Raw genomic sequence first — 26,513 nt, forward strand, 5'->3', positions numbered from 1 at the left:
GTGAGCCAGACCCGCGTCCCGGCCGCAGCTCGGGCCGTGTGGAGTCGGGAGGGCCCGGGAGCCGCGGCACTAGGTGTCCCGGGCGGAGGAGGCGGCGGGTCCCGAGGATCCCGCCCGGCCCCCGGCTTCCCCAGCGCCGCTGGCCGTGGACCTGGGCTCGGCCGCTCCCTGGCCCTGCGGGAGAGGCCGCCCGCCCCCCTCCCCGGTTTTACAGATGGGGAACCTGTGGTCCCTCTAGAGGGTAACGAACTCATCCAAGACCTAGTGGAAGGCCTGGATCGGTCGATCCTGCGCGGTGGTCAAAGAAGGGGTTTTCCTCACCCCTTTCCCGCTGACTTGCCTTCCTTTCTTTTCCAAGATCTACTTAGGCATCCTGGCAGCGTTGACTGTGCCAGGCCCGGGGCCCGGTGAATCACACCGGGTTCGGCCCATCAGGGGAAACTGGCTGAGGACAGATGCTGAGCGGGTTAGGGGGTGAGGGTGGCTTCAGGTTGCCATGGGAACACATGGCAGGGTGTAACCCGGCTTCTGCGAGGTGGGGGAGCGTGAGGCCAGGTCCTCTAGGGGAATGGGAGGGGACAGGTGGCAGCTGCTCAAACAGGTAGCCCGGGAAAAGTGCAGTTACCGCAGAGGCCTGCAGAGGGTCCCTGGAGGCAGAGGATCCCTGGGTCAGGCTGAGCCCACCCTGACCCAGGCCTGGGGGATTCAGTACAAGAGGGATGCTGAAGGCTGGGGTGAGCGTGGTTTTACCGTCTCCCCCTTTCTCACATTTGTCAAGTGACTCATTTTAAGTGTTTTCACACACTCCACCCTTGTTCCCCCTACACAAAATCTTAGGCTAAGACATCAATCTCTTACATAAACGAATGTAAAATTTTTCCAGCTGTAATTTGAACATCCTTGTGACTTCAGGTCTGGAAAAGTATGATTGTTTAAGGTTCTGATGTCAGAACCTGCTTGGTCGCCTCTCCATGGTGGTTGGTCGTGTCCTCGCTGGCAAAAGAGGTTTCTCTAGTGCCACGTGAATCACCTCCTCTAGCTGAGCCTCAGTTTCCTTTTCTGCGGATAGGAGGTTTGAGGTTGGCAGGTGTGAGCAGGGCCAGCGGCAGACCAGTGGGGGTGTGACCTTGGAGCTGGGAGCCTGGGAAGGGGGTGAGGGGGCTTCCTTCTCTGCCCCACCTGAACAGGGCTTCTTAACAAATGCAGGTGCTGGTGGTGAAGGCCAGGTGAGCAGTTCTAGGATACTGTAGTGAACCACACACAGTCTCTCTCATGAGCTTTTGTGGGGTAGATGGATAATAGATAAATGTATGGTGTGCCAGGGATGATAAATGGTATAAAGGAAAATAAAGTGGTAGGGAAATGGGATGCTAGGAGGAATGAATGCTGTTTTATATGGTGTGGTCCAGAAGTGTCTTTCTGATAGAGAGTGGCAGCTGGGTAGATTCCTGACAAGCGGAAGAGAAACCTTAAGAAAGAGGGTACCAGGCAGAGGGGACAGCAGGAGCCAATGTCCTGGGGCAAGAGGTGTTTGCACACCAGCCAGGAGGCCAGTGTGACTGCAGTGCAGTGAGCCAGCAGAGAGTTGGGTGATGTGGTGCAGAGTTTTACCACATCTGGGGGCTTGGAGGCAGGGGACAGTCAGGACAGGCTCGCCAGGCTGGGGTGAGGCTCTGGGCATGGTGGGACCTGCTTTGGACTCCAGAAAGGTTCTTTGGCTGCTGTGCTGAGTGGAAAGGAGGCAAGCAGGGTGCAGCGAGGAGACCATTCAAGAGACTCTTGGCAGTCATCCATGTGAGAGCTGATGCTGGCAGAGGGGCTTAGAAATGTTTGGGTTCTAGCTATATTTTGAAGATTGAGCTTTCAGGGGTTGCTGATGATTAGATGTGGGCCATGAGAGCAAGAAAGAAAGATTGACTACAAGACTTGTCTTGCATTCCTGAAAGAGGGACATTGCAATGGACCAGCCCAGAAGACTATGAATGGAGCAGGTTTAGGAAGGTGAAAATCACCCTTAGTCTGGACATGTTCGTTAAGAAGCTTTCTGACAGCCACGTGGAGACGTTGGGCAGGCAGCTGGGAGGAGTGTGGTTTTGAGGGGATCAGAGAGATCAGATCAGAGAGGAATGAGGGACCACTGGCTCATAGATGGGATTTAAAACCTTGGACATGTTTGAGATCCCTGGGGAAGGTGAGTGAGAGAAAAGGTGTAAGGCGGGCACTTGGGGCAGGATTGGGGACCATCCAGGGAAGCTGAGTAGGAGTGGCCAGGGGGCTTGGAGAACCAAGAGAGAGAGAGCAGGGGTCCCAGAGCCTCGAGGAGCAGAGAGGGGCCATCAGATACCTCTGGAGTAAGAAGTGAGGGAGAACTAGCCTTTGGGACATCAAAGAGATCCAACCAGTCCATCCTAAAGAAGATCAGTCCTGATTGGAAAGACTGATGCTGAAGCTGAAACTCCAATACTTTGGCCACCTGATGTGAAGAACTGACTCATTGGAAAAGACCCTGATGCTGGGAAAGATTGAAGGCGGGGGAAGAAGGGGATGACAGACGATGAGATGGTGGGATGGCATCACCGACTCAATGGATATGAGTTTGAGTAAGCTCTGGGAGTTGGTGATGGACAAGGAAGCCTGGCGTGCTGCAGCCCATGGGGTCACAAAGAGTTGGACACGACTGAGCGGCTGAACTGAACTGAACACGGAGGTCACTAGTGACCTGGGCATGGGCTGTTTCGGTTGCGGGATGAGAACAAAAGACAGGTTAGAAAAAGTTCAAGGTCAGAGAGGAGAGGAACCCGAGACGCCATTCTCTTGAGAAGTTTTGCTGGAAGAGGGAGCAGAAATGGAGCAGTAGCTCAAGGGGGAGATTGGGTGGAAGGACAGCTTCGGTTTGTCAGAGAAGTGGGAGTGATCCAGTAAGGAGGGGACATTGATGGCACAGAGAAGACAGAAGACTTGACGTCCTTGAGTAGGTGAGGGGTTGTCTCAGGTAGGAGCCAGCCAGTTTGTCCCCAACAGCAGGGGAGGCAGATGCAGGCCAGGTGTGGGTGCGAAGGGATGTGCTTGGAAGTTCTCCCACCGCTTCTCTTTTTTCAGTACACAGGAAGCTGGGTTGTGGGGAGAGAGCAGGTTCTGGGGGTCGCAGATTTAGGCGACTTGAACTCTGTGCGGTGGGGGATGGGGGCGGGGGAGGGTCCTGGGAGCAGTACCTGCATCATCTGGTGGCTGGTTAGACATGCAGACTCTCAGGCCTTGCTGGATCAGCATCTGTGTGTTGACAAGATCACCGGGGGAACTGGGAAGGCACATCACAGTTCGGAAAGTTTGGTCTGGAGTATAGGTGGGCAGGCTAAACCCATGGGCCAAAGCCTACCCCCCACTCACTTTTTAAATCAGTTTATGTACCATCTATGGCTGCTTTTGGTCTACAGTGGCTGAGTTGGGTCTGGTTGTAATAGAGACCCTATGGCCTGCAAAACTGAAAATATTTACTATCTGGCCCTTCACAAAAAAGTTTCCTTGGGGGCCCAAGGAGAGTGGGAGACAGAGTGGATTAGGCTCATGGGCATGAGAGTCCCGGGGGGGGGGGGGGGGGCTTGTTAACGTGAGGATTGATTTAGCAGAGCCTGGATCTGCCTTTCTCACTAGCTCTCAGGTGGGGCTCATGCGGCGAGGACCACACTTGGAGAAGCCCCTAGATTGAGACCAAGCTGGGGTTGCCCGGCCCAGCACCGCAGCTTACTGGTTGTGGCCGTGAATTTCAAGTGGGACCAGTCAACACGTCTAACTGCAGTGTAGGAGACTTGGGGTTCGTTCCTGGGGTCAGGAAGATCCCCTGGAGAAGGGAGTGGCAACCCCCTCCAGTATTCCTGCCTGGAGAATCCCATGGACAGAGGAGCCTGGTGGGCTGCTGTCCATAAGGAGTTGGACACGACTGAGCCACTAACACTTTGGTCAGCGTGTCTGTGTGTTTAGCCCAGTGGCCTGCCGCTGCCAGACTCTGGTGCCCAGGACATGGAGAACTGGTGGGTTTAGGGGAGTGGGCAGGGGACCTGAGTCTGTGATCCCAGCCGTGGGGCAGGGCCTCTCAACTGGGGCAGCACGACAGGACGAGAGGTACAGTGGAAATGTTAGGGGGGTCACGGATGGAAGCCCCGAGAAACTGTCTGGCGTGGTGTTCCGAGACGGAGCAGTAAGCAGGGCTGTTAGGGGGTGCGGGTCAGCAGGGAGGCAGGGGGCAGCCTGCAGTGAACCCTGGCTCCACCTCTGACCCGCTGAGCCCGAGTACTGGTGAGTCCCTTTTTGCGTTTGCTTCCCTGTAGCTCAAACGGTAAAGAATCTGCCTGCAATGCAGGAGAACCGGGTTCGATCCCTGGGTCGGGAAGATCCTCTGGAAAAGGAAATGGCAATCTACTCCAGTATTCTTGCCTGGAGAATCCCATAAACAGAGGAACCTGCAGGCTACAGCCCGTGGGGTTGCAAAAAGTCGGACACGACTGAGCAACTAACATACTTCCCGACTTTGGGCTTCCCTGATAGCTCAGCTGGTACAGAATCTGCCTGCAATATAGGAGACCCTGGTTCGATCCCTGGGTTGGGAAGATCCCCTGGAGAAGGGAATGGCTACCAACTCCAGTATTCTGGCCTGGAGAATTCCATGGACTGTATAGCCCATGGGGTCGCAAAGAGTTGGACATGCCTGAGCGATCAGAACACTCCCTGACCTGAAGCGGGTCTCAGCGGCCATGTCCCTCTGTAGGGCCGCGGGAGCACCTTCAACAGGTGAGGTCCCCACGGCAGAGCCCACGGGGGTGCCTCTAGCCTTTAGTCCCCTCTGCTGTCCTGTGCCCGCCACACTGTCACAGCACCAGGAGCGGAGGGTCTTAGCGCCCGGTGGGAAGGCCAGGACGCTCGTCTGGTTATTGGCCAAAGGAAAGGAGGCTGATCGTTTGCTTTTCCAAGTGGCACGTGAATGCTGAACTTAACACCCACCTGAAGGGAAGTTCGCCCTGGCCTTTCTCAGTGATTCGTGCTTTCACTTTCTTTCACTATACCAGCAGTTCCCAGTCTTTTTGGCACCAGGGACAGGTTTTGTGGAAGACAGTTTTTCCAGGGATTCGGGGTGGGGGTGGGTGGGGATGGTTTGGGGATGATTTGGTCTCATTACATTTGTTACATTTCTTGCATTTATTGTGCTGCCCCCTGATCGATAGGAGGCAGAGCTCAGGCGGTAATGCGAGCCACAGGGAGCGGCTGTAAACACAGTTGAAGCTTCCTTCCCTTGCAGGCTGCTCACCTCCTGTTGTTCGGGCAGGTTCCTAACCTGGACCAGCAACCATCTGTGGTCCAGGGTTGGGGACCCCTGCCTTCCACCCTGTGAAAATGCCCGTGGGTGTAGAGGTTGCTACATTTGGTAGTGGGTGACTGTATGGTGGGTTGCCCTCCCAGCTGGTGATAGATGGCATCGTGGTATGGTGTCACTTGCCCGGTGTGGAAAGGGGGTGGGGACCTGTGTGGAAGGAGTGCAGGGGGCAAGGTGTCACGTGTCGGATTGGGGCAGAGTTCTGGGGCGGGGAACAGGCCATGTCCCAGCTGTCACCCTGGCAGCCCAACCCTTCGGGCCCTCTCCTTTCCTGTCTTCTGAAAGTCCTGCCCTGCAGAGGGTAGGTCTGGACCCTGATAACGCTGTGTCCAGCGTGTCCTGTCGTGGGTTTATGTTTAAACCATGCACAGGTCTCCATGATACCCTCACCCAGAATGAGGAATACATTTAGCCTTTTTTCTCACCTCAGGGAAAACATTTCATAACTTCTTTGCTCAATGTGCGATTCATTGCATTTGTGTAGCATTTAAAAATTCTCAAAAGAGCTGTAACGTTTTGCCAAGTATCCACTCAAAGCCTGTGTTAGTCATTCAGTCGTGTCTGAGTCTTTGCAAACCCATGGACGAATGCCCGCCAGACTCCTCTGCCGATGGGATTTCAAAGGCAAGAATACTGGAGTGGGTTGCCAATTCCTTCTCCGGGGCATCTTCCCGATCCAGAGATCGAACTCAAGTCTCCTGCATTGCAGGCAGATTCTTTACCATCGGAGCAAAGAATCTGCTGTTTCCAGGGGCCCCGTCTTCTCTGCTGTCACCTGTTTTCCTGCTGGGAACCGGCCTTTGTTCTTGAGGGACTCACAGGCAGGGCCCTGGCCTGGGAAGCCAGGCTTCAGGAGGGGCTGGCTTGTGGGGGGGCGGGTAGCCTGGAGTTGGACCCCTGAGGATTTGCCCAGCGGAGCGGCCTTGCACCCAGGCCCACGGGATCGCCTGAGGACTTAGCAGCATTTCACTCGAGAAGCCTGTGGACTTGAACCTGACCTTCCTCTGCCTTCTCTCCCTCTGGCAGGCGAGTTCAGAATGTCCACACGGGCCTGGACCTGAGTGTGCCGCAGCACCAGGAGGTGCGGGGCAAGATGATGTCGGGGCACGTGGAATACCAGATCCTGGTGGTCACCCGGCTGGCTGCGTTCAAGTCGGCCAAGCACAGGCCCGAGGACGTCGTCCAGTTCTTGGTGAGCTGGGGTTTCTGGCAGGGTGCTCCCCAGGGTGCCCAGGGTCCAGGGGTCCCAGGAGACAAACACGCCTCCCACCAGGGTGCAGGTAGCTGCAGGGCGTGAGCAATGCTCTGGCCAGCCCTCAATCGGAGGATGCCAGAGTGCATTGGCAGTAAGGACACCAGTGAATCAGATGCTGACAGTCTGTGGGGAGACAGACCTGTGAAGAGACAGGAGCCCAAGGGGAGGGGCGCGGGGGCTGTGGGGGTGTCGAGAGGGGGCACCTAAGCCATCCTAGGGGAAGGGTTCAGAGGGAGGACAGGGCTGAGCTGTGGTGTGAAGAGCAGGTGGAGCCGTCAGCATTAGGGTGGATGGGACACTCCCTTGGTCTCTCCCCTTCAATCTACAGCCAGTAAAACACCCACCGCAGTCCCGCACATCTGTCCATCTAGAGGTGGGCCGATCGGAGCACACAGAGGAGGCGGAGCTGGGGGAATAGTAGAGGCGGTGCGTGCAGTCATGGATCCCCAGCCCTGGGGGCCAAGCCCACAGCCCCCGGGACCCAGTGGCATCAGGGAGGCGGCACACACACCTCCAGCCTCCTGGCCTCATCAGCCGCCTGCAGCCACAGGGATTGGGCAGCAGGGCCTGCCACCCCTTCCCTCCAGGTGGGGGGCTGGCCCACAGCTCTCCCCTCCCTACCCCCCAACCACAGCGGGGGCATCCCTAAACCTGACAGCCCCAGACACGGCATAAATGCAGGTGGCCTCAGCCCCACCCGCTCCCATGGGAGGCCAATCCTGTGACACAGCAGAAGAGCCCATCACCCCCGGAGTCCTAGGCAGTGATGGCAGCAAGGCGTCAGCAACCATGGAGGCACAAGCAGTGACGACGGGGCACCAGGCCACACCTCCAGCAGGGGCATTGGAGGGCTGGAAGGTGCCAGCCTTCTAGTATAACTAGAGGCAGTGCAGTTCAGTTCAGTCACTCGGCCGTGTCCAACTCTTTGCGACCCCATGGACCGCAGCACGCCAGGCCTCCCTATCCATCACCAACTCCCAGAGCTTACCCAAACTCATGTCTGTTGAGTCGGTGATGCCATCCAACCATCTTATCCTCTGTCATCCCCTTCTTCTCCTGCCCTCAAGCTTTCCCAGCATCAGGGTCTTTTCCAGTGAGTCAGTTCTTCGTATCAGGTGGCCAAAGTATTGGAGCTTCAGCTTCAGCATCAGTCCTTCCAGTGAATTTTCAGGACTGATTTCCTTTAGGATGGACTGGTTGGATCTCCTTGCAGTCCAAGGGACTCTCAAGAGTCTTCTCCAACAGTTTAGTTCAGAAGCATCAGTTCTTCGGCGCTCAGGCTTCTTTATGGTTCAGCTCTCATATTCATACATGACTACTGGAAAAACCATAGCTTTGACCAGATGGACGTTTGTCAGCAAAGTAACGTCTCTGCTTTTTAATATGCTGTCTATATTTCTCATAGCTTTTCTTTTGAGGAGCAAGAGTCTTTTAATTTCATGGCTGCAGTCACCATCTGCAGTGCTTTGGGAACGCAAAAAAACCCAAAAACTTGTGCTGTGGCGCCACCTGCTGGAATAAAAGAAAAGCCTCTCACTTGACTTGTTAGAAATCATATTTTAAAAAATGAAAAAGTTTTATCTAAAGAAGAAAGGTGTTTCATGCTTCACTGTCCCAGCAGAGGAAGAACTCATCGAGGACCATGAATAATAACAGTAACACTGGCACAAAAAGAAAATGATGATTCTCTAGAAACTAAATTTAAAGTCCCAGAACAATGCAACCTGATAGAGAATTCGAAACGACTTTCATGAAGAAGCTCAACAAGCAACAAGAAAACTCAGAACTCAGGAATGAAGTTAATGAGCAGAAGATATACTTTCCCAAAGAGATTGAAACTCTAAAAAAGAACCAAACAGAAATTCTGGATCTGAAGGACTCAGTAAGTGAGATGAAGAATACATACATTAGAAAGGATTAGAAGTAGAGAAGACCATATGGAAGCGAGAATTAGCAAGTTTAAAGATAAAAATCTAGAAATGATACAGTTAGAAGAGGAAAGGGAATTAAGATTCAAAAGAACAGAGGGAAAATTCTACAAGAACTATCCAAATCTTTTAGGAAGGGCAACCTTAGGATATTGAGTGTCCCAGAAGCAGGAGAGAGAGAGAGAGAAGTGAGCAGAGAGTTTATTTAAAGAAATGATAGTGGAGAACATCTCTCAAACCGGGGAAAGGAATTGGGTGGACAAGTTCATGAAGCCAAGAGAACACCTGATTGCCTCAGTGCAAAAAGGTGTTGCTAGTGATAAAGAATCCGCCTGCCAATGCAGGAGACGCAAGAGATGCAGATTCGATCCCTGGGTTGGGAAGATTCCCTGGAGGAGGAAATGACACCCTACTCCAGTATTCTTGCCTGGAAAATGCCATGGGCAGAGGAACCTGGAAGGCTATATAGTCCGTGGGGCTGCAAAGAGTCAGACACGACTGAGCGACTAACACTTCACATACTAGATTCTAAGAGATAAGAAGTTATGGCACAGTTTTTTTGATTAAGAGACATTCAGCACATCCTGGAAAGTGTCTGAAGAGTGATTTTTTTCATTTGCTTCTTAAACAGACTCTTGGTGAGAACCAAGGTGCAGCGTGATAGCAGGTAGGAGCTGCTTTGTTCCACTGGGTGGGGTCAAATCTGGTTTGACCCCAATGGAGCTTAGAGTACCTACGTTTTTCAGAGATGGGAGCAAAGAAGAGCTATCTGAGACCCAAGTCCCTGGGCAAGACAGAGAGGCAGCACTCGGGGGCCCGTGAGAGGCCCTGGCTGGCAACGCTGGGTCCTGGCTGGCCTTCCCAGCGAGGGTGTGTGGGGACAACTCTGACCCCTCCATGGTTGCACCTGTGCCACTTTCTCCTGACCAGTGATACCTTTGCCCTGTGGGAGCTGTGTGCAAGGGTGCCCATGCAGGGGGTTGCCCCTCAAACATTTTGAACCACCTGTGGGAGCCAAGCACGCATTTACACCCTATGAGATCTGGGGGTGTATCCCAAAACCTGAACTTTCTTTGAAGTTTCATGACTTAGCTTTAAAAAAGAATGAGCATTTTGTTTTCTGTTCCTTAAAAGGAGTGGCAGCCCTAGCTTTGGAGCACTGGTGAGTGTGGGCCTGGGATGGGATGGTACCCCAGGCTGTCCATGGTACCCCCAGCGCCCTGGAGACCCACCGCTGGCTCCCAGAGCCTGGGTCCTGGTGGGCCCGGTGGCCTGGCCTGCATGGAGCAGTCAGGTCTGAAGAGGGAGCTCTGAGCCCCCCACCTGGTGGAGTCAGGTTTGGGGGACCACCAGGAGTTGGAGCCTGCATCACTTTTGTGAAAGGATGCTCTTACCTTTCTTTGAAAGCCTTCCTTGAAAGCTGTTCTCAGCAAAGCTCCCGAGTCAAACTCTGTGATGACAACTGCAGGCCACAGTCCCCCGTCTCAGAAGACTCCCCACTGGGGGTTCCTGGAGTCTCCCAGTGCCCCAGCCACCTGCCAGCATCTGGAACTCTCCCAGCCTGGGGGCTCTGATGCCTATGCTCGACAGCCAGGGCTGTGTGCTCCAACAGAGCTGGGTGACCGGACTGCCGGCTGTCCCTTGTCTGAACGCATCCAGACGCCCCACAGCCCATCAGGGACGGCAGCGTTTCCGTGTGTGCTGGCCGCACAGCCCTGGTCTGGGAGCAGAGGTGGGCATATCTGTGTTCATCCCTAATGCTCCCAAGGAGTTGAGGGGACAGGCCCGGCGTGTGGGGAGAGCACAGAGGAGTCCAGGACAAGGGAGGACCCTGGGCTGTGGGCTGTGGCGTGGAGAGGGTGACTTCTCTGAGTGCCTGCGTTGGCTTATACAGACCACAGTGACGGCGCCGATCCCCAGTCCTACAGCTGCTCCCTTAACTGGAAGCCTGGAGCCTCAGGGACCACGCTGAGTATCCCCATGCGGAGTAAACACACAGCAAGAGCTTGATGAGTGGACGAGCCCTTGGCTGCAGCGGGAGTTCCAGGGAGAGGCCGAGAGGTGGTAGCAGTTACCTCCCAGCTCCACAGGAAGCCGAGTGACCGGGGGGTGACTCTGACGGCCGAGGACCACCTTCTAACAGCCAGGAGGAGCCCCGGCCTGCCTTCCTGAGGTTCCGGTGTGCAGAGGGGTCCTGGCTGGCCCCAGGACCAGAAACCAGCCTTACCATATCTGTTCTCCACCATCTGAGCACTGTAAGGACCGGCCTTGTCGAAGGCTGTTGCTAGTTCACAGGAGAATGACCCAGAGAAAAGGTGGCTCATTGCCGGAAGAGGACCTAACAGCCGGCCAGACCGTGAGGTCACCCCACTAATGCACAGAAGCGCAGAATGGAGGTGTAGGTCACAGTCACCTGCAGGCCAAGTCCCTGAATCAAGTGTCTCTACCCAGACTGGTGACAGGACCCTGAATCCACCATGATTGCATCCTTCCTTTGGGCCACTGGGACTTCGGGGGTTCTGCTCAGTGTTGATCAGGAAGCTTAGGGCGTGGGGCAGAGGGTCGGGAGGGAGGCACCTTCATCTGGTCCCGGAGGAGGGCCCACCAAGGAGCCGAGCCCTTGTGGGGTCTTCTGTTGGGGTTGGGGGGCGGGACACAGCCCTCTCTGATTTCCCTTTTCACTCAGGAAACCACCTGCTCCTCTCATTCCAGGTCTCCAAAAAGTACAGTGACATTGAGGAGTTTTACCAGAAACTCAGCAGTCGTTACCCAACGGCCAGCCTGCCCCCGCTCCCCAGGAAGGTCCTGTTTGTTGGGGAGGGCGACATCCGGGAGCGGAGGGCCCTGTTCGACGAGATTCTGCGCTGTGTCTCCAAGGATGCTGAGCTGGCAGGCAGCCCCGAGCTGCTGGAATTCTTAGGTACCTGAGGCCCTGTCCCAAATCCCTAGGGGGCCCTGGCCCAGAACAAGGCCTCGCTGCCCTGGGGGGAGGGGGGCGGGGGGTGGTCCACAGCACCCTCTGCAGCCCAGAGACCTCGGCCAGGCTGCTGAGGCACGTGGGCTTCATTCACTGCCATGCATGGGCCGGGGTTGTGGGTGGTGGGTGGAAGGGGCCTGGGACCCAGCCTTGGAGGACTGACTGCTGGGTGCTAGATGGAGCTCACCCAGGGGCCTTCTCTATAGTCTGACCCCTCCCGCTTTCTCCTGGCCAGCCCCTTCCAAAGCACCTACACACACACACACACAGACACACACACACACGTGCACATGCACACACACTTATGGGGAAGCAGGATCGGGTGGTCTGACTTTCCTAGCCTCTCTGTGCCTCGGTTTCCTTATCTCTAAAATGAAGGTACAATTAGGATCTCTCACATGAGATTTTTGCAATATTTAAATGAATTTATACTTGTCAAATGGCAACCCACTCCAGTGTTCTTGCCGTAAAATTCCATGAACAGAGGAGCTTGGTGGGCTACAGTCCACGGGGTCGCAAAGAGTTGGATGCGACTGAGCAACTGAGCATACCTGTAAAAATGATCTTTGTGTGATGCTTACCCCATGAAACTGAAGGTTCATGAGATTTTGAAAGGGATTTTACATTTGTCTTAATAAAATAACAAAGCATAACGTAATACAACATAATCAATACCAGTTAGTTCCACATGTCATAGTAGTGTACACATTACATCCTGTGTTCCAGGCACTCTGGGGAATACTGATGGGTTCTTTACCCACAGAGTGATGTGTCTTAGAAGTTCACTGCTTTCAAAAGTACGCTGTTCAGTAACTGGATAGAGTTAAGCATTCTAAACCCACGCTTTTCAAACCGTCGGTGGGGGAAGGGCTAACCATTTTTATTCCCGATCTGTCGCAGACAAGCATTCCAAGGTGCTATGGAAGTTCTGGATGCTTGCTCCCCCTTTCTGTAGTTACCTCATTGTGGACACCCGCCAGTGGACCACGCTTTGAGAAGTGCTTGTGTAAGTCAGTTTGTGGTCAAGCTGTCCCAGTTTGTTCTGGAATCTTCCACCTGCTCGCTGGGCCTCATGGAGTTCCTAGTCTAGACCCTCAGGGCAGGTCTCATCAGGGGTTGGCTAGGCAGAGCTCCCTGATGTGCCCCACCACATGCACGTCGTTTCCGGAACTGTTCTGTGAGAACCAAGACACTGGCTGGTCTCCCGCCATCAGCCCGTGGACTGCAGTCTGTAGTCCCGACGGGCCCCGAGCTGCAGAGGTTGAGGAACCGCTGTCTCTCTGAGGCTCCCGCTTGTAAACTGCTCCACTCCATGCTTTGCTGACCAGCCCGCCCACACTCACCCACACAGACCTGCCGTCCTAGTCCCAGGACACGGCAGGAGGCCTCCAGCCCTGGGTGCTGGTGCAGGAGCTCGCGTGCCGGGAGGTGCCTCCTCGTCTCCCGGCGGTGGGTGTCAGGCACCCTCTCCATCTCCCTCCACAGGCACCAGGTCCCCCGGGGCCGCGGATCTCAGTGGCAGAGATGTCTCGGTTCTGGACGCAGACAGCCAAGCAGGGGACGAGGATGCTTTGGACTTCTTCCAGCAGCAGGACCGAGTGGAAGATGAGGGTCTCCCCACGCTGGGCCAGCAGGGATGGGGATGCAGGGAAATCCTCGGAGGAGGAGGAGGAGGCCCTGGACCCTCTGGGCATCATGCGGTATGTCTCCCCTTCTGGGTGGGGGGTGGGTGGGCCCCCCCCACCACCACTGTCTGGCTTGCTCTAGGCTCCTCCCTCTCTTCTGGGAGTTGGAGAAAACTCGTCTCCCTAGATCATCACCCCGAGGGGGCCCAGTACTCAGGGGGACCAGCTCTGTTCATCCTCTATATCTCCTGGGTCTTTGGGGCTGGACCCAGGTATCGCCTGCCCCTCCCTGGTCACAGGGTGGTCCCCCAGCATTCTGCACTCAGGCCTGGCAAGCTGCCACCCTAACCCTGACACTTCAGCAGCCCAGACATCCTGAACCCGGCCCAGGAGGCCTGGGTTCTCTGTCCAGCTCATCGTGGAGCCTTTGACTTGCTTCGCATGGCTGGGGTCCCGCTGCCCTGAAGGTGGGGCTGTTTACCTTGGCCCTGCCTCCCCAAGGTAAGGCTGGAGGGGACTGGTGACCCCTTAGGGGCTGAGAGTGATGGAAGGAGGTAGAGTCAGCCTGTGTAGACTGTGGTTCTCTCTATGTGCACATGCGTGAACACACGTGCACACGCACATGTACTGGAGAAGAGACAGCTAGCTGTAGGTCTTGAAGGCCCCACAGTGTCCTGACTCTGGCACCCTCCTCTTCCATCTCCTTTCCTGGCCCTCTGACTGCCTTCCACCAATCAGTGAGCTGCCCCTGAGTCCCCATGGTGAGCACCCTGAGCTGGGGGAGGGGCTGCAGGCTAGATGAGACTGGGGAACCAGACATCTGGTCCCCAGGCCCCTCCAATAGGCACCGGCTGAGGTGGTGGGCAGGACCTCCCAACCAGAAGGAGATAGGGGAGGCAGACAGACTCAACACCATCACCCCCCACCCCGCCCAGGACCCTCACTTCTTGGCCCAAATGAGCAAGAAACAAGGTGGAAACTGTTGGTTTTGAGCACCTACTGCGCACCAGGTGTTGTACCGTGCCCTTTGTCTCCCGTGTCTCATTGACAGCCCGCCCCGCAAACAGCCGTTGTCATGTCATTTGACATATTAAAGAGACTGACGTCTGCAGGGGCCAGATGCCTTGCCCACGGTCAGAGGGCTGGGGAACAATGGTGCTGGGGTACAAATGGAGCTCGGAATCCTGTCCGAGACCTCGGAGCCAACTGCCTGGGCTGGAGTCCTGGCAGTTTATCCCTCTCCTCCAGTTTTCTGCAGCAGAAGCACAAGGTGGTGATGGCAACTGGTCTCTTGGGGCTCTCGTGTAGGGTAAGTGGCTTAGATGTCATGGCCCCGTCTTTCTGCCCCTCCACCTCCGCAGAGTCAGACCGAAGACCCAGGGTGACGTTGTCTCTGCCTGTCTGGCAAGTCCTGTTCCAGAAAAAAATTAGAGCCAAAGAGAGATGAGGCAGAGGCAAATTCAACTTCAACAGCATGAAAGTGCAGTCCAGAGACCACTGCCCACTGCCTGCAGGACTTCCTCTCCTATGTGATGTTGAGGGTGGGCACATGGGGACTTGTGGTCGCAGGGTCACCATGAGGCCAGCCTAGAGGGGCCAAGGAGCCAGACTTGAGAAAGATCCCTGGTGTTCAGGGAGATTGGAGACAAGAGCTGGAGGCCCTGTAGCCCCTTGGTGCCCAGGAGTCAGGCCCCTCCCAGCCCCCCCATGCTGGCCTTGACCTGGGAGGGGGTCAGTGGCCCTGTGGGAGCAACAGTGAGGTCATGTTGGGAGAAGTTCATTATCTGCCTTGGGCAGCCCAAGGGCCGTGTTGGTCTGTATTTGTTTGAACTCATTCTCTCTCATTCTGAGTAACTACATGTTACTTGCCGTCAGACTGAGATGGGCTTGCGTGGTTTGTGCAGCCTTTGGCTGAAAGACGTGCTTAGCAAAGCGACTCCTTTTTTGGGTAGGAAAATGCTCTTTGGGGTTGGCAAGGGCTGGCTTTAATTTCCTACTTTTACTTCAGTAGCAGATTGTTGGGCAAGGTGCTGACTGTCCAGGGACCCCCACTTTGGCCCCCCAGTGCCATCCCCAGCTCTGCACTCAGGGGCCTCCTTCCTGAATCCGAGGAGAGTTGAGCACCTGAAAGGAATCCCAGAGGCTTTTGACCTTCTGTCAGTCTTTTCTTAACCGATGTGACAATAGTCAGTGCTGTTGCCTCCATTGGGAATAATAAAAACTAACATTTTTGGAGAATGTATTAAGTGCCAGGAATTGATTAGCCTTTACATGGATAGATATTTTCTATTCTATTTTTTTTAAAAGGCCGTGACTCACCACATTGCTTTCTGGATCCGTTGTGGATCTGGCTTGGGAATTGGTGCCCTAGGAAGCTGGCCCTGGCATCAGGCCCATTCTGTGTATGAAGAGGCTGATGTTTGGGGTCTGGTGATTCATCCACATTCATCCAGCCCCAAATGGCAGAGTCGGGACTTGATGCCAACTCCATGCTCTAACCCTCGATCCAGTCTTCCAGCAGGACCCTAGGAGTATCCCCCCTTTCACAGATGGGAACATAGAGGGCAGAGCTGAGCGGGCGCTTGGCCAGAGCTTTAGGTGTGGCAGAGCCCTGCCTTGAAGTCAGCTTCCCCTTCGGCCTCTCCTGGGACCCCTAGGTGGGCCTGTTAACCCTCTTGGTGCAGTGCGGCCCACCCCACCCTGCGGTGAGGAACACTCTGATCTTTGCAGGAGTCGTATGCTCTGCGTGCTCATTTCTCCAGCCTGTGCCCTCCGTTCCTCTGTGGATGCAGCATCTCTGCTTTCCCAGCCACCCCGCCCTGAGCGCCCGTCTGGGCCAGGCCCTGGCGCTCCGGGGAACAGCCACGTTTCCAGGTGACAGGTGTCGGCCGTTCCTGCTGTGGCCACTGTGGGGCGCTGTTGCTCCACTGCAGGGCTGCTGGGAGGGTGCAAGCCATGGCACAAAGCCTGGTTTTCCTTTGTCTGTTAAACCTGGTTTTGATTAGGGAAAGAGGCGTTACTACACCATTAGAAAGTGCCTTAAGATAGACAGAAAACCCTCACCACCCAGCCACTCTCCTCTTTGCAGAGTTGTGTTTTTTTGTGTGCATCCCTGTCCCAGGCTGATCCACATAACTGCAGACATAGCACACATGCCTTTTACACTCTGCTTTTTCCCTTAATGTCCTCACCATCGCTTTCCATGTGGAACATAGTTTTCATATTTAACTTTCTGTTTTAGAGATTTCACAGTTCTAAGAAAGGTGAAGTTCTCCCATAATAGTTCTGCCTTTGGCTGGAAATACTCTGCTAGGAACATTTTTAACTGTAACTCAAATAATACACAATTAGCGTAGAAAAATTAAAAGCACATTTAAAAGCCCTTTTGTCATGAAGGTATATGCTTCTGGTTACATATGCTGTATTAACAAAATGGGATTGTGTTAATGTGCGCCATTCCGTAATTTGCTTTTTTTTTTTTTAGCTAGGTCTTTCCGTACCAATAAATAGGCTTCTACCTTCCTAACGATGCTGGTGCATCAGACTGATGTGCTGTAAATGGCACTGTGGTGTTTTCTGTAGGTTTTTGCAGTTAGAGGCAATGATGAACTTGTTCGTGTATGGGGTGTTGAGCTTTCCCCCCAGCTGCCTGCCCCAGAGCAAGGTCCTAAAAGCTTCTGTGGGGGGTCTTGGTTGTGCCTCTCCAGTGAAGGGGTCTTTAGGGGCTGAATTTCCCCTGTGTTGGAATGTCCTCTCTGCTTTTCCAAAGCCTACCCATCTGCAAGGCCTGCTGCCCCCTCCTCTTCCCCCAGTGCCCAGGGAGCTCCCCGCCAGGCCCCAGGTCCCTGAGGACCCTCAGCTTCCCAAGGGACAGGCTGGTTCCCGCATGAACACGCTGTCCTGTGAGACTGGGCTTCCCACTCTCCGCTTAGAGGACGGGGAGCAAGCATATAGGCCCTGGGCCATGGCCTCAAATGGTGAGCCTGGACATTTCTTTGGGATGTGAATTGTGTGTTTTGTCCTAATTATTTATCCAAATGTTGTTTTATCTTTCATAAAATGACCATATGTGTTTTAGCATAAAAATGTCTTGCTTCCTATATTTGGATGAAGTTTCTGCTCTGGGATGATTATGTGGTTTTGAAAGCTTCTGGCACCTTGCCAAGTACCTCCAGATCTACTAACCAAGGTTTATTCATCTGACCACCCTCCCCATCCCCAACTTTATTAGGGGCTTTCTTGGTGGCTCAGATGGTAAAGAATCTCTCTGCAGTGCAGGAGACCTGGGTTCAATCCCTGGGTCAGGAAGATCCCATCAAAAAGAGAAATGGCAACCCATTCTAGTATTCTTGATTTCAGAGGACAGAGGAACCTGACGGGCTACAGCCCATGGGGTTGCAAGAGTCAGACACGACTGAATGACCAACAACACTAGCTTTATTGAGATGAAGTTGCTCTATGGCATTGCGTAAGGTTAAGGGGTACAATGTTGATACACCTACAATGCAAAATGATCACCATACTAAGGTCAGCTGACAGCTATCACCTCACGTAACTATTAATACTATTGGTTGGAACAGGAGTAGCGGGCTCTGGATCTCTGTCCCCTCAGCCTCGGCCCACCTCTCTGGTGGCCGTGGGCAGTTTTACAGAAGGTCAGGGCCCCGAGTGTGGTTTGAAAGCCACTGCAGAAGCTGGAAAGCCTAGAGTGTGTGATCACCCTAGAGGAGGGTTGGAGGCTGACCGTCCTAAGTTCATCCAGCTCTGTCACTTAGCATCCGGTGGACACTGGGCAAGTTGCTAGACTTCCCAGAGCCTCCAGCTTCTCTCTTTGTAAATTAGAGGTAAAGTCCAGGCCTAGTGGCTGGAAGGATAAAGTGGGATGGAATACAGGAAATTTCCTTTGTATGATATTATCACTATTTCAAGTTTCCTTTGCTCTGAAGAAGCCAGAAACCCTTGGGTGTTTAAACAATTAAAATGAAAAAGGCAGCTTTTCCACTTCCTGTTGTTAAATATCAGCCCTAGGAGTTGTGCACAAAGGCCTTCACCTCAGTATCTTTGTTGTTCAGTCGCCAAGTCGTGTCTGACTCTTTGTGAACTCATGGACGCCAGGCCTCCCTGTCCCTCACCATCTCCCAGAGATTTCCCAAGTTCATATCCATTGAATGAGTGATGCCATCCAACCACCTCATCCTCTGTCACCCTCTTCTCCTTCTGCCCTCAATCTTTCCCAGCATCAGGGTCTTTTCCAGTAAGTTGGCTCTTCACATCAGGTGGCCACAGTATTGGAACTTCAGCTTCAGCGTCAGTCCTTCCAGTGTGTATATAGGATTGATTTCCAGCATCTTTTTGGTTGCAATAGAGGAGCCTTCCCAAAATTATGCAGTCTGGGGCACCATCCAGGCAGGAGCCTTGGCATCCTGCCTGCTGGGCAGGACTTACCCTGTCACCCCCGACTGAGCCCCCACCTGTGCCGGGTACCAACTTCATCCAGTCCATTTGCTCTCCATGGTGGGTGATGTGGGGGTGGGCATTCTCCACTGCAGGGACTGCCAGTGTCCACTGGTCATACCAGCGTCTGGAGTGTTTTGGGGGGTGTTTGAATGAACAAAGACTGCCCGTATGAGAACCAGCAAAGGCCGTTTATTTAGGGTGGGCTATAGCAAGAGACGGAGTCAGCCACCCATTTACAGAGACTCACGGGTGGGCGGGGGGAGGGAGAGATAACTGGTGGCAAAGGAAAGACTCAAGTCTGCCCTCCTGGAGGCTGTTGACGTGGGGAAGCTGGAGGCCTAACCGGAAGTGGGGCGTCCCGTGCGATTGGTTGGGCGAGCGTATTTGGCTTTGTCATGGGCCTACTAAGCCAGAAGCAGGGTAAAGACTACGGAAAGAAAGAAAGAAAGAAAGTGAAGTCACTCAGTCATGTCCAACTCTTTGCGACCCCCATGGACTATAGCCTACCAGGCTCTTCAGTCCATGGAAATTTCCAGGCAAGAGTACTGGAGTGGGTTGCCATTTCCTTCTCCAGGGGATCTTCCCAACCCAGGGATTGAACTTGGGTCTCCCACATTGCAGGCAGACGCTTTATCATCTGAGCCACCAGGGAAGCCCTGGGAAAGACTAGGGAAGCCGGCAGCTATTAATCACCTGGCCACTGGGGCCATGCACTACAGAGGTTGGAGTGAGGCTTCCTGGGCCAGTTGCTGTGGGTTTGGGGGACTGAGTTCTGTTTTATATCTGGATTCAGTCTCTTAGGGCCGTTGTGGGGGTGACCAGCGAAGGGCGCTTTGCTTTCGAGCAATGGGGTGGCAGAGCCAGGCCACCCTGCTTTCTTGGTGGTGCTGCTGCTGGGCTGGGTGAGGGGCAGTGTTTGACCCCTGTGCAGAGAGAGAGAAATGGCGTCCCTCATGAATGAGAAGAGAGAGAGGTCTCTGAGGTCCTGGAGAGGCAGGCTGGGCCTGCTGAGAGGGTGAGTCTGGGAAAACGGCAAATGATGGGTGTCCAGGGTAGCCTCCTGGACCAGCCAGCTTACTTCGTCAGGCCCAGGGTGAAGCCTGCTGGGTTGAAACACGGTGTGAGCTAGACATCCTCCTGTGATCACAGGCTTCTGCTTTGCCCAGCAAGATGGCATCCGGGCTCCACTTTGCAGTTTCTGGAGCATTCCTTACTCCCACCAGACAAATAACGAAACATTCAGAGAGTAAAATGACCGACCTGGGGTTGCAGTCGCACACAGGTTCTGAATTCTTTTCCAGGGGTCCTCTCTCAGGAACGATCAGAGTCCGTCCTCCCCCCCACTCCCCGCCCCACCTCTCCTGGCCCTGATTTCCCCTCAGACCCTCCCCTCCTCCTCCATGTACCTGTCATCCAGCTGTTGGGCACTTAGACGTGCCAAGCCCTTCCCACCTCAGTGTTTTCACAGGGCTCTTGCCCATCCCTCTGTCCACTGTGTCCCTGAACCCCTGTCCCAGCGAGGCCCACATGGGTCCACAGCATCAATGCCTTTCCTCCGGGATTTTCACAACTCTTATGATCTAATCACTGTGGAAGCCCATTGCCTGGTGCTGCTGAGAATAACTGTCCTGGAATGAACTTCACATGTTCATTTATTGGCACGCTGAGAATTTTCTCTAATTGATAAAAACAAACAAACTGAATTTAAGATGAAAAGTGCTTTATTTTAAAGCAAGAAAGTTACATGCTTGGGAAAGAGGTTGATTTCCGTGTCTGGTTTAGCATCACCCTGACTTTGAAAGTTAACAGTCATGTTGTATGTGAGCCTTTGCTTAGAAGTACCCGCCATCTTCTGGTTAGTGTTAAGAGATGCCTCTTGTCACTCGGTACTCATGGATCCTGGGGCTCTTGGCCCCCCCCTCCGAGGGGTCTGCCATGGGGGCAGGCGCTCCCGGGAACAGTGACACAAGCCCCCTGGGTGGCCGGAGGGGAGGATGCACTCGTGTCAATCACTGTCACAGGGTCGCCTGAGCCCCATGGAGCAGGGCTGCTCCTCGGCCCGTCAGAGCTGTCAACCGCGGCACCTGCCGCCTCTCATTCAAGCTCAGGATGCGGCCTGGCTGGGACATCTGTCTTCGATCAGGCACACGTGGCAGGAAAGCTGACATCCATCCGTGCACGCACACGTGTACTGCAGGAGCACACTTCCACAGGCCTGCATCTGTCCAGGGACCGCCACCGCCCCCCCCACCCCTGACCACCACCACCTCCCACAACCCTCCCAGGTCGGGAGCTGCGGTTCTGTCCACTGCAGACCCCTCTGTTTGATGCTCAGCTGCCCCATCCCTGGGGACAGGGGTCTGATCTCCCTGCCTTCCTTTAGAGGAGAGAGAGGTCAGTGGGGGAAACCCTTTATGGCCAGCGACAGGCTCAGCAGAGCTTGGTGGTGTGTCCTGTGGACAGCTGGGTGGACGCAGGTGGAGCTGAGAGGGGAATGGAGGGCGTGCCAGGACCGTGACCTGTGTGTGCAGCCTCAGTCTGAGCTCACACGACCTGTGAGCAAGGGGCAGGAACAGGCTTGGAGTCAGAGTGACACCTTATGTGAAATGCCTATCCTGTTGTTGAATCAGAATCGAGCACCGTCCTCACTTGTCCCTTCTACCCTCGGGTCACTTCGGCCGTCTGTGTTTACTGGCAGTTTGCCTGCTGACATTCTCCCTGCTTTTGTCTGCCCTGTCTGGGGCCTGATCATGTCTCCCTAGACCAGGAGCAGAGCTTCCATGGGGTACCCGACCGTGCCTGAGTCATACCTGCCACAGCCTCTCCCAGATTGAGGGCCTTTCTGCCTGTCAGTCTTCTGCCCTTAGCCCCCGAGATCTCTGCTCACCCCTACGCCACCTCCTCTCAGAAGCCCTCGGGCCAAGTGGACTCCTTCCTCTGGGCTCCGGCCGTCCCGTTGCCCCATGTGGTGATGACAGGTATGTGTCTGTGACTCTGCTCAGCTCTGAGCTTCCAAGGACAGTGCCAGGTCTCCCTTGTCTCTGCGCTCTCATCACCCAGCACAGGGTCTTGCCCTTGGGAGGCACTTACTGAGCACTGGGCCATGGAACGCACTCGGAGTGAAAGGATGAGCTCCCTGCAGAAGGGCAAGGGGCTGCTGGAGAGACCAGCTGGGGTGCCTGAGAGGAGTAGCCATGGAACAGAGGGTCTCTGTCTGCTGGCATCCCCTCTCTCTTCCCTCCCATTCCCCCCTGCCCTGGGGGAGGAGGTAGAAATTAGTCTGAATTAGAGATGTACAGTCAGCTTGTCCATCCACCTATCTGTTTGTCTGTCTCTCCATCCTTCCGCCACCCCTCCATTCATCCATCCCTTCATCTAATATTTATTGAGCATCTCCTGTGTACCAGGCACACTACTGAGCACCTAGAGACTGAATCTGGGGCCAGCCAGGACAGGACAGGACCCCAGGGCTTTCCGCCATCAGAGCTCCACATCTCTTCTTGTTCTTTGTCTCCTCCGGGGTCGGCCGGCCGGGGTGGAATGGGGTGGGGCTCAGATGGTGCCTGAAAGAGCCGCCCCGTGCGCCGTTAGAGTCGCCTTATTTCAATTCAAGACAACAGAAGATTAAAAAATGTCTCCAGGGAGAAAAACAGGAACATTCATCCAATTTGAGAGGAAAACTTACACAGTGGGAAAGCCAGGCCTCGTTTGTGCTCGCCGAACCAGAAGTGGGTGCAGGAAGGGAAGTCATCGCCATCTCTGCGCAGCTTCTCCCGCGATAATCAATCATGTCTGTTTACTGTCTTCCTTTGTTCTTCGGGCCCTCCTGCCTCTCTCTGCTCCCTCTGGTTTCTGGTCAGTGGGAAGCTCCCAGCCCTTCCCCCGGGGGCCCGTCTGCTGGGGAGGCTGCGAACGTGAGGTCTCAGAGCTGGTGGTTCGGAGTGAGATGGACCTGCGGATGGTGGCTGTAGAGTGGCCAGGCCCGACCCTGCTTCCTTGGGGGCTGCATCCCAGCTGGGGGGATGCTAGGGGATCTCCACGCTTCACTGCTGCAGCCCCTGCTGAATCCAGAAGTAGGGCCAAGAGAAGGGCGGCTGAGATGGGTAATTGAAGGTCAGCCATGGGGCAAAGCCTGGTCCAGTGGCTCCCGAATACAGCTGGTCACTAGAGGCCACAGGGACACAAGCAGTGCCCAGGGCCTGCCGCTGGGGTTTCTGGCTCAGTGGGTCTCAGCTGGCTGTGACCGCCTCCGGCTGGCCTGCACCAAAGGCCAGGGCCTCCCTGCTGCCCACTTCTTAGGGGTCATTAGTGCTGCTCTGGCTCTGCCTGGTCTGTGAAACAGAAGGGGAAAGCATCCCAGGACGCGTAGGATACCCTGACTCCTTAAGGTGTGTGAGGAAGTGGAGGTGAGGTTTCTGGAGGAGCCCAGGCCCCTTTCACCTCACCGAGCATCACGGGCAGGGCCGGGGGCTGGCCTCGCGGCAGAGGCATGGCCCTGGTGGCCTGGGGCTGGAGCCTGTCTGCCTTGTGCCCGGGATGAAGAAAGAGCAGGGACTGAGTGTGGCTGGTGAGTCTCTGGTCCTACCTGCTGTGTGGCTCTGAGCAGACACCCAGCTTCTCTGAACCACTGTTTCTTCATCTTCCCACAGAGGCCTTCCCAATGGGTCTCAGCCCTGAGCGTGGAGGTGTGTGGGTCCTGCGGTTTCAAGCAGGTACACTCCACCACCTTTTCCAGCTTCTCCCCATCTCTGTCAAGACCCCAAAACTCTCCCAGACATCTAAATCCAGACCATGGGAACGGCCGCCTCTGGATGCCCTGCCTTCCAGCACTCAGGGCTGCGCCGCTGCTATTTTTATCTGCTGCTGGTTAATCTGTGCCCTTGTTGACGGTGGTATCAGCACAGTTTAAATGCATAGTTATCTCCAGCTTGAGCTCAGATGGTGACCTCGGTCCAGTGGAACTGCCCTGCGGGCAGATTGGCCCACGGAAATCCCACTTCCAGTTAAAAGCCTATTTCTGCTGTTTGTAGGAACCTTAAAATGGCTAATTTAGGCATCACCAACAGGGACTGGATCACCTTGTTAAAATAAAACCAAGTTTGTTTATTTACTGGCCGAGTAACTTCCAGTGACGTGTGTAGGTCTGCAGCCTTTGGGTCCCTGAAGGTTGACATGCCCACCCGATCAGGAAGTAAAGCCCTCCGAAGGCCCAGAAACGTCCCCGAGCCCCCTCCTGGTTCCTGCAGCAGTGTCCAGCCCAGAGCAGGACCTTGGCCAGCTAATGAATGAGACATAAAGGGACCCGAGGGGTGCAGAGCCGATTGGGGTTCTGAGTAGCCAGTGGGTTTCCTGAAGCAGCGGGGGCGGTGTTGCTCAGTGGGACTGAAATGTTTTCTCAATTGATGGAGTTTCCACCAAAGAGGTGGATTTGTACGGGGGAAACGGAGCACTGACCTAGGCCGCCTTCTGTTTCCCCTGGACCCAGGCCCTAAGGTTGGTAGCCTCGTGTGTACTCAGCCCCATGTCGGGGCGTCTGTGCAGTGACTCTGAGCCTGGCCCCAGGGAGTGCCGAGGTTGGGCGCCCCGCACGGAGGCCGTGTCCTATGACCTGTGACCCGTCCTGCTGGCCCTCCCGGGCTGGGAGTTGTCTGCAGTGGTTGTACAGTCCAGACCCCCACCTGATCTCTGCATGCATCTCCACAGCGGCCGTTCCCTGGGCACAGGGCTCTGCTGCTTCCACGGCAGCGTCTCACCCTCGCATCGTCATGTTCTTGGCAAGGTCCTTCTTGACACAAACACCAGCCTGCCCCGCGCCTATGTGGGTCTGATCAGGGTGCCCCTGGGCCAGCAGGGCTCTCGTGAGAGGTCCCAACCTCGAGTTCTGTCTGTGATTCTCCAGCTCCAAGAAGCCCAAGAAACGTCCCGCAGTGGCCGTGAAGCCCAAAGCCGCGCCCCGGCTCACCATCTTTGATGAGGAGGTCGACCCTGACGAGGGGCTCTTCGGCTCGGGCGGGAAGCCCTCTCCCCGGGGCCACGCAGAGGACTCACCCCCCGGGGACCGTAAGTAGAGCCCAGGGTGTCCCTTAGCTCTCAGGGTCTCCCGGGTGACCCACCAACCTCTGCGAAGGGCGTCAGGCCCACCACACAAGACCAGGATGCCAGTCTTGACACGATATGGACTCGCCTGGTGGGGATTTTCTGCTGGAGAAATCTAGTCTTGCACCTTTTGTACCCCCACGCCAGAACATTCCGGGGCTGTATGTTTATGCTGGTCATCCCTTGGAAGCAAAGGGTAGTTTTCTTTGTTGCTTTGAAAAGTGCGGGTTGTGACTGGTGTAGAAGTATCTTTGTTACCTCCACAGCCAGATGTGGGCACCAGATAGAGAGGGGGTTCTGGGGCTCTGCGTGGCTTGGATTATAACAGGAGACTCGACTCCGTGTCCCCTGCAGAGACCCCACGAGAGGGTCCAGTGTGGGAGTTGGAGCTGGGAAGCCGTGGCACTTCTGCACTCACCCCTGGGTCTGACCTCTCCCCACAACTCCCAGGTCTGTTTCCAGGGCAGGGGATTGCTGTCACCCATTAATTCAGTGGGCACCGGGCACCTGCTGAGGGCCAGGCTCTGTGCGGGGGCCCGAGAACGCCTGGAAGAGGGAGACGCAGTCCTGGCCTCGGGGTCTCTCACGGGATAGACAGGACATCTCCTGACCATCATAGGGTGGCCTGGGTCTGTAACAGGTCCGAGCAGAATGCCAGTGCCTGTGGGGACCCCCAGGCTGAGGGGCTTCTTGAGTAAGGAATGAATAGAGGAACTGGATCCCAAGGGGTCAGCGGAGTTTTCCACAGCTGCTGACAAAGCTGATTCCAGGCAAAGAGGCTGCAGTCGCCTGTCACAAAGGGCAGCGTTGAGCATTGAGACTGGGAGGGGGTGGGGAGCAGACCTCGACTTCCAGAACTGGTGGTTGGCACTCAGTGAGTGCTTGTAGGAAGACGGGGCCAAGCCCTGGGGGCTGAGCTAAGAGATGCAGGGGTGCTTGGGGAGCCTGGGGCAGTGAGCTGAGGTGTCAAGTTCTTCCTCAAAGCAGTGGGGAGGCCATGAGGACTTGAAACCAGGGAGGTGCCTCCACGTGGCTTTTGGCCCAGCATGCAGGGAGGTGGGGTCGGGGCTAGGCACACAGGTGTGCCAGGCCCCGCAAGTGCCTGGTTCTTCTACACTCTGCCTTGCAGACCGAAGGGACAGCCTTACTCCCTTTCTCTTGGCTGGGCCAGGAGGTTGGGCCAGACAGTCTCCACCCTGCACCCCCCAGGCAGCTGAAGACTGGCTAGCACGTCCTCTGACCACTCTGCTGCTCCCTTCTCTGCAGCCCTGAAGCTGTTTGACGATCCTGACCTCGGTGGAGCTGTCCCCCTGGGTGACCCCTTACTGCTGCCAGCTGCCTCCCAGAGTGGAGGAGCCACACCCCGTGAAGGCCACAGGGAGGCCTCCGAGGAGCTGTTCAGGTACCACTTGTCTCCAGTGACGCTTCCGAGGTCGGGGTGTGTACCAGAGAACCAGGAACTCTTCCCCGGGTGGTAGCACTTCAGCATCCTTGGGTTCCAAGGGAGGGAGTCCTGACCCATCAAAGGTGGGAGCCCAGGACTCCCTGGTGGCCCAGTGGCTAAGACTCCAAGCTCCCAATGCAAGGGATCCAGGTTTGTTCCCTGGTTAGGGAACTAGGTCTCACATGCTGCAACTAAGACCTGATGCAGCTAAATAAATAAATAATTTTTTTTAAAAAGGTGGGAGCCTGTGGGTGAGAGCTGATTGATCGGGAGGCAGTGAAGGGGATTCAGTGGAAAGGCTGGAGGGAGGCGTCAGGGGAGTGTTAGCCGCTCAGCAAGTTCTAGAAAGAACTTCATTTATGCAAG

At 55.2% G+C, this 26,513-nt stretch overlaps 1 protein-coding gene across 1 annotated transcript in view; it reads left to right on the forward strand.

Annotated features, from left to right (window-relative positions):
• Positions 1-26,513, forward strand: part of HS1BP3 (HCLS1 binding protein 3) — a 33,909-nt gene that overhangs the window by 302 nt on the left and 7,094 nt on the right. The window contains 6 exon segments of the mRNA XM_020898277.2: positions 6,392-6,557; positions 11,261-11,468; positions 13,011-13,147; positions 13,149-13,225; positions 24,507-24,667; positions 25,970-26,105. Of these exon segments, the coding sequence (XP_020753936.2) occupies positions 6,392-6,557; positions 11,261-11,468; positions 13,011-13,147; positions 13,149-13,225; positions 24,507-24,667; positions 25,970-26,105 (885 nt within the window).

Source organism: Odocoileus virginianus, chromosome 2 (assembly GCF_023699985.2).
Source record: "Odocoileus virginianus isolate 20LAN1187 ecotype Illinois chromosome 2, Ovbor_1.2, whole genome shotgun sequence".
Classification (NCBI taxonomy): Eukaryota; Metazoa; Chordata; class Mammalia; order Artiodactyla; family Cervidae; genus Odocoileus; species Odocoileus virginianus.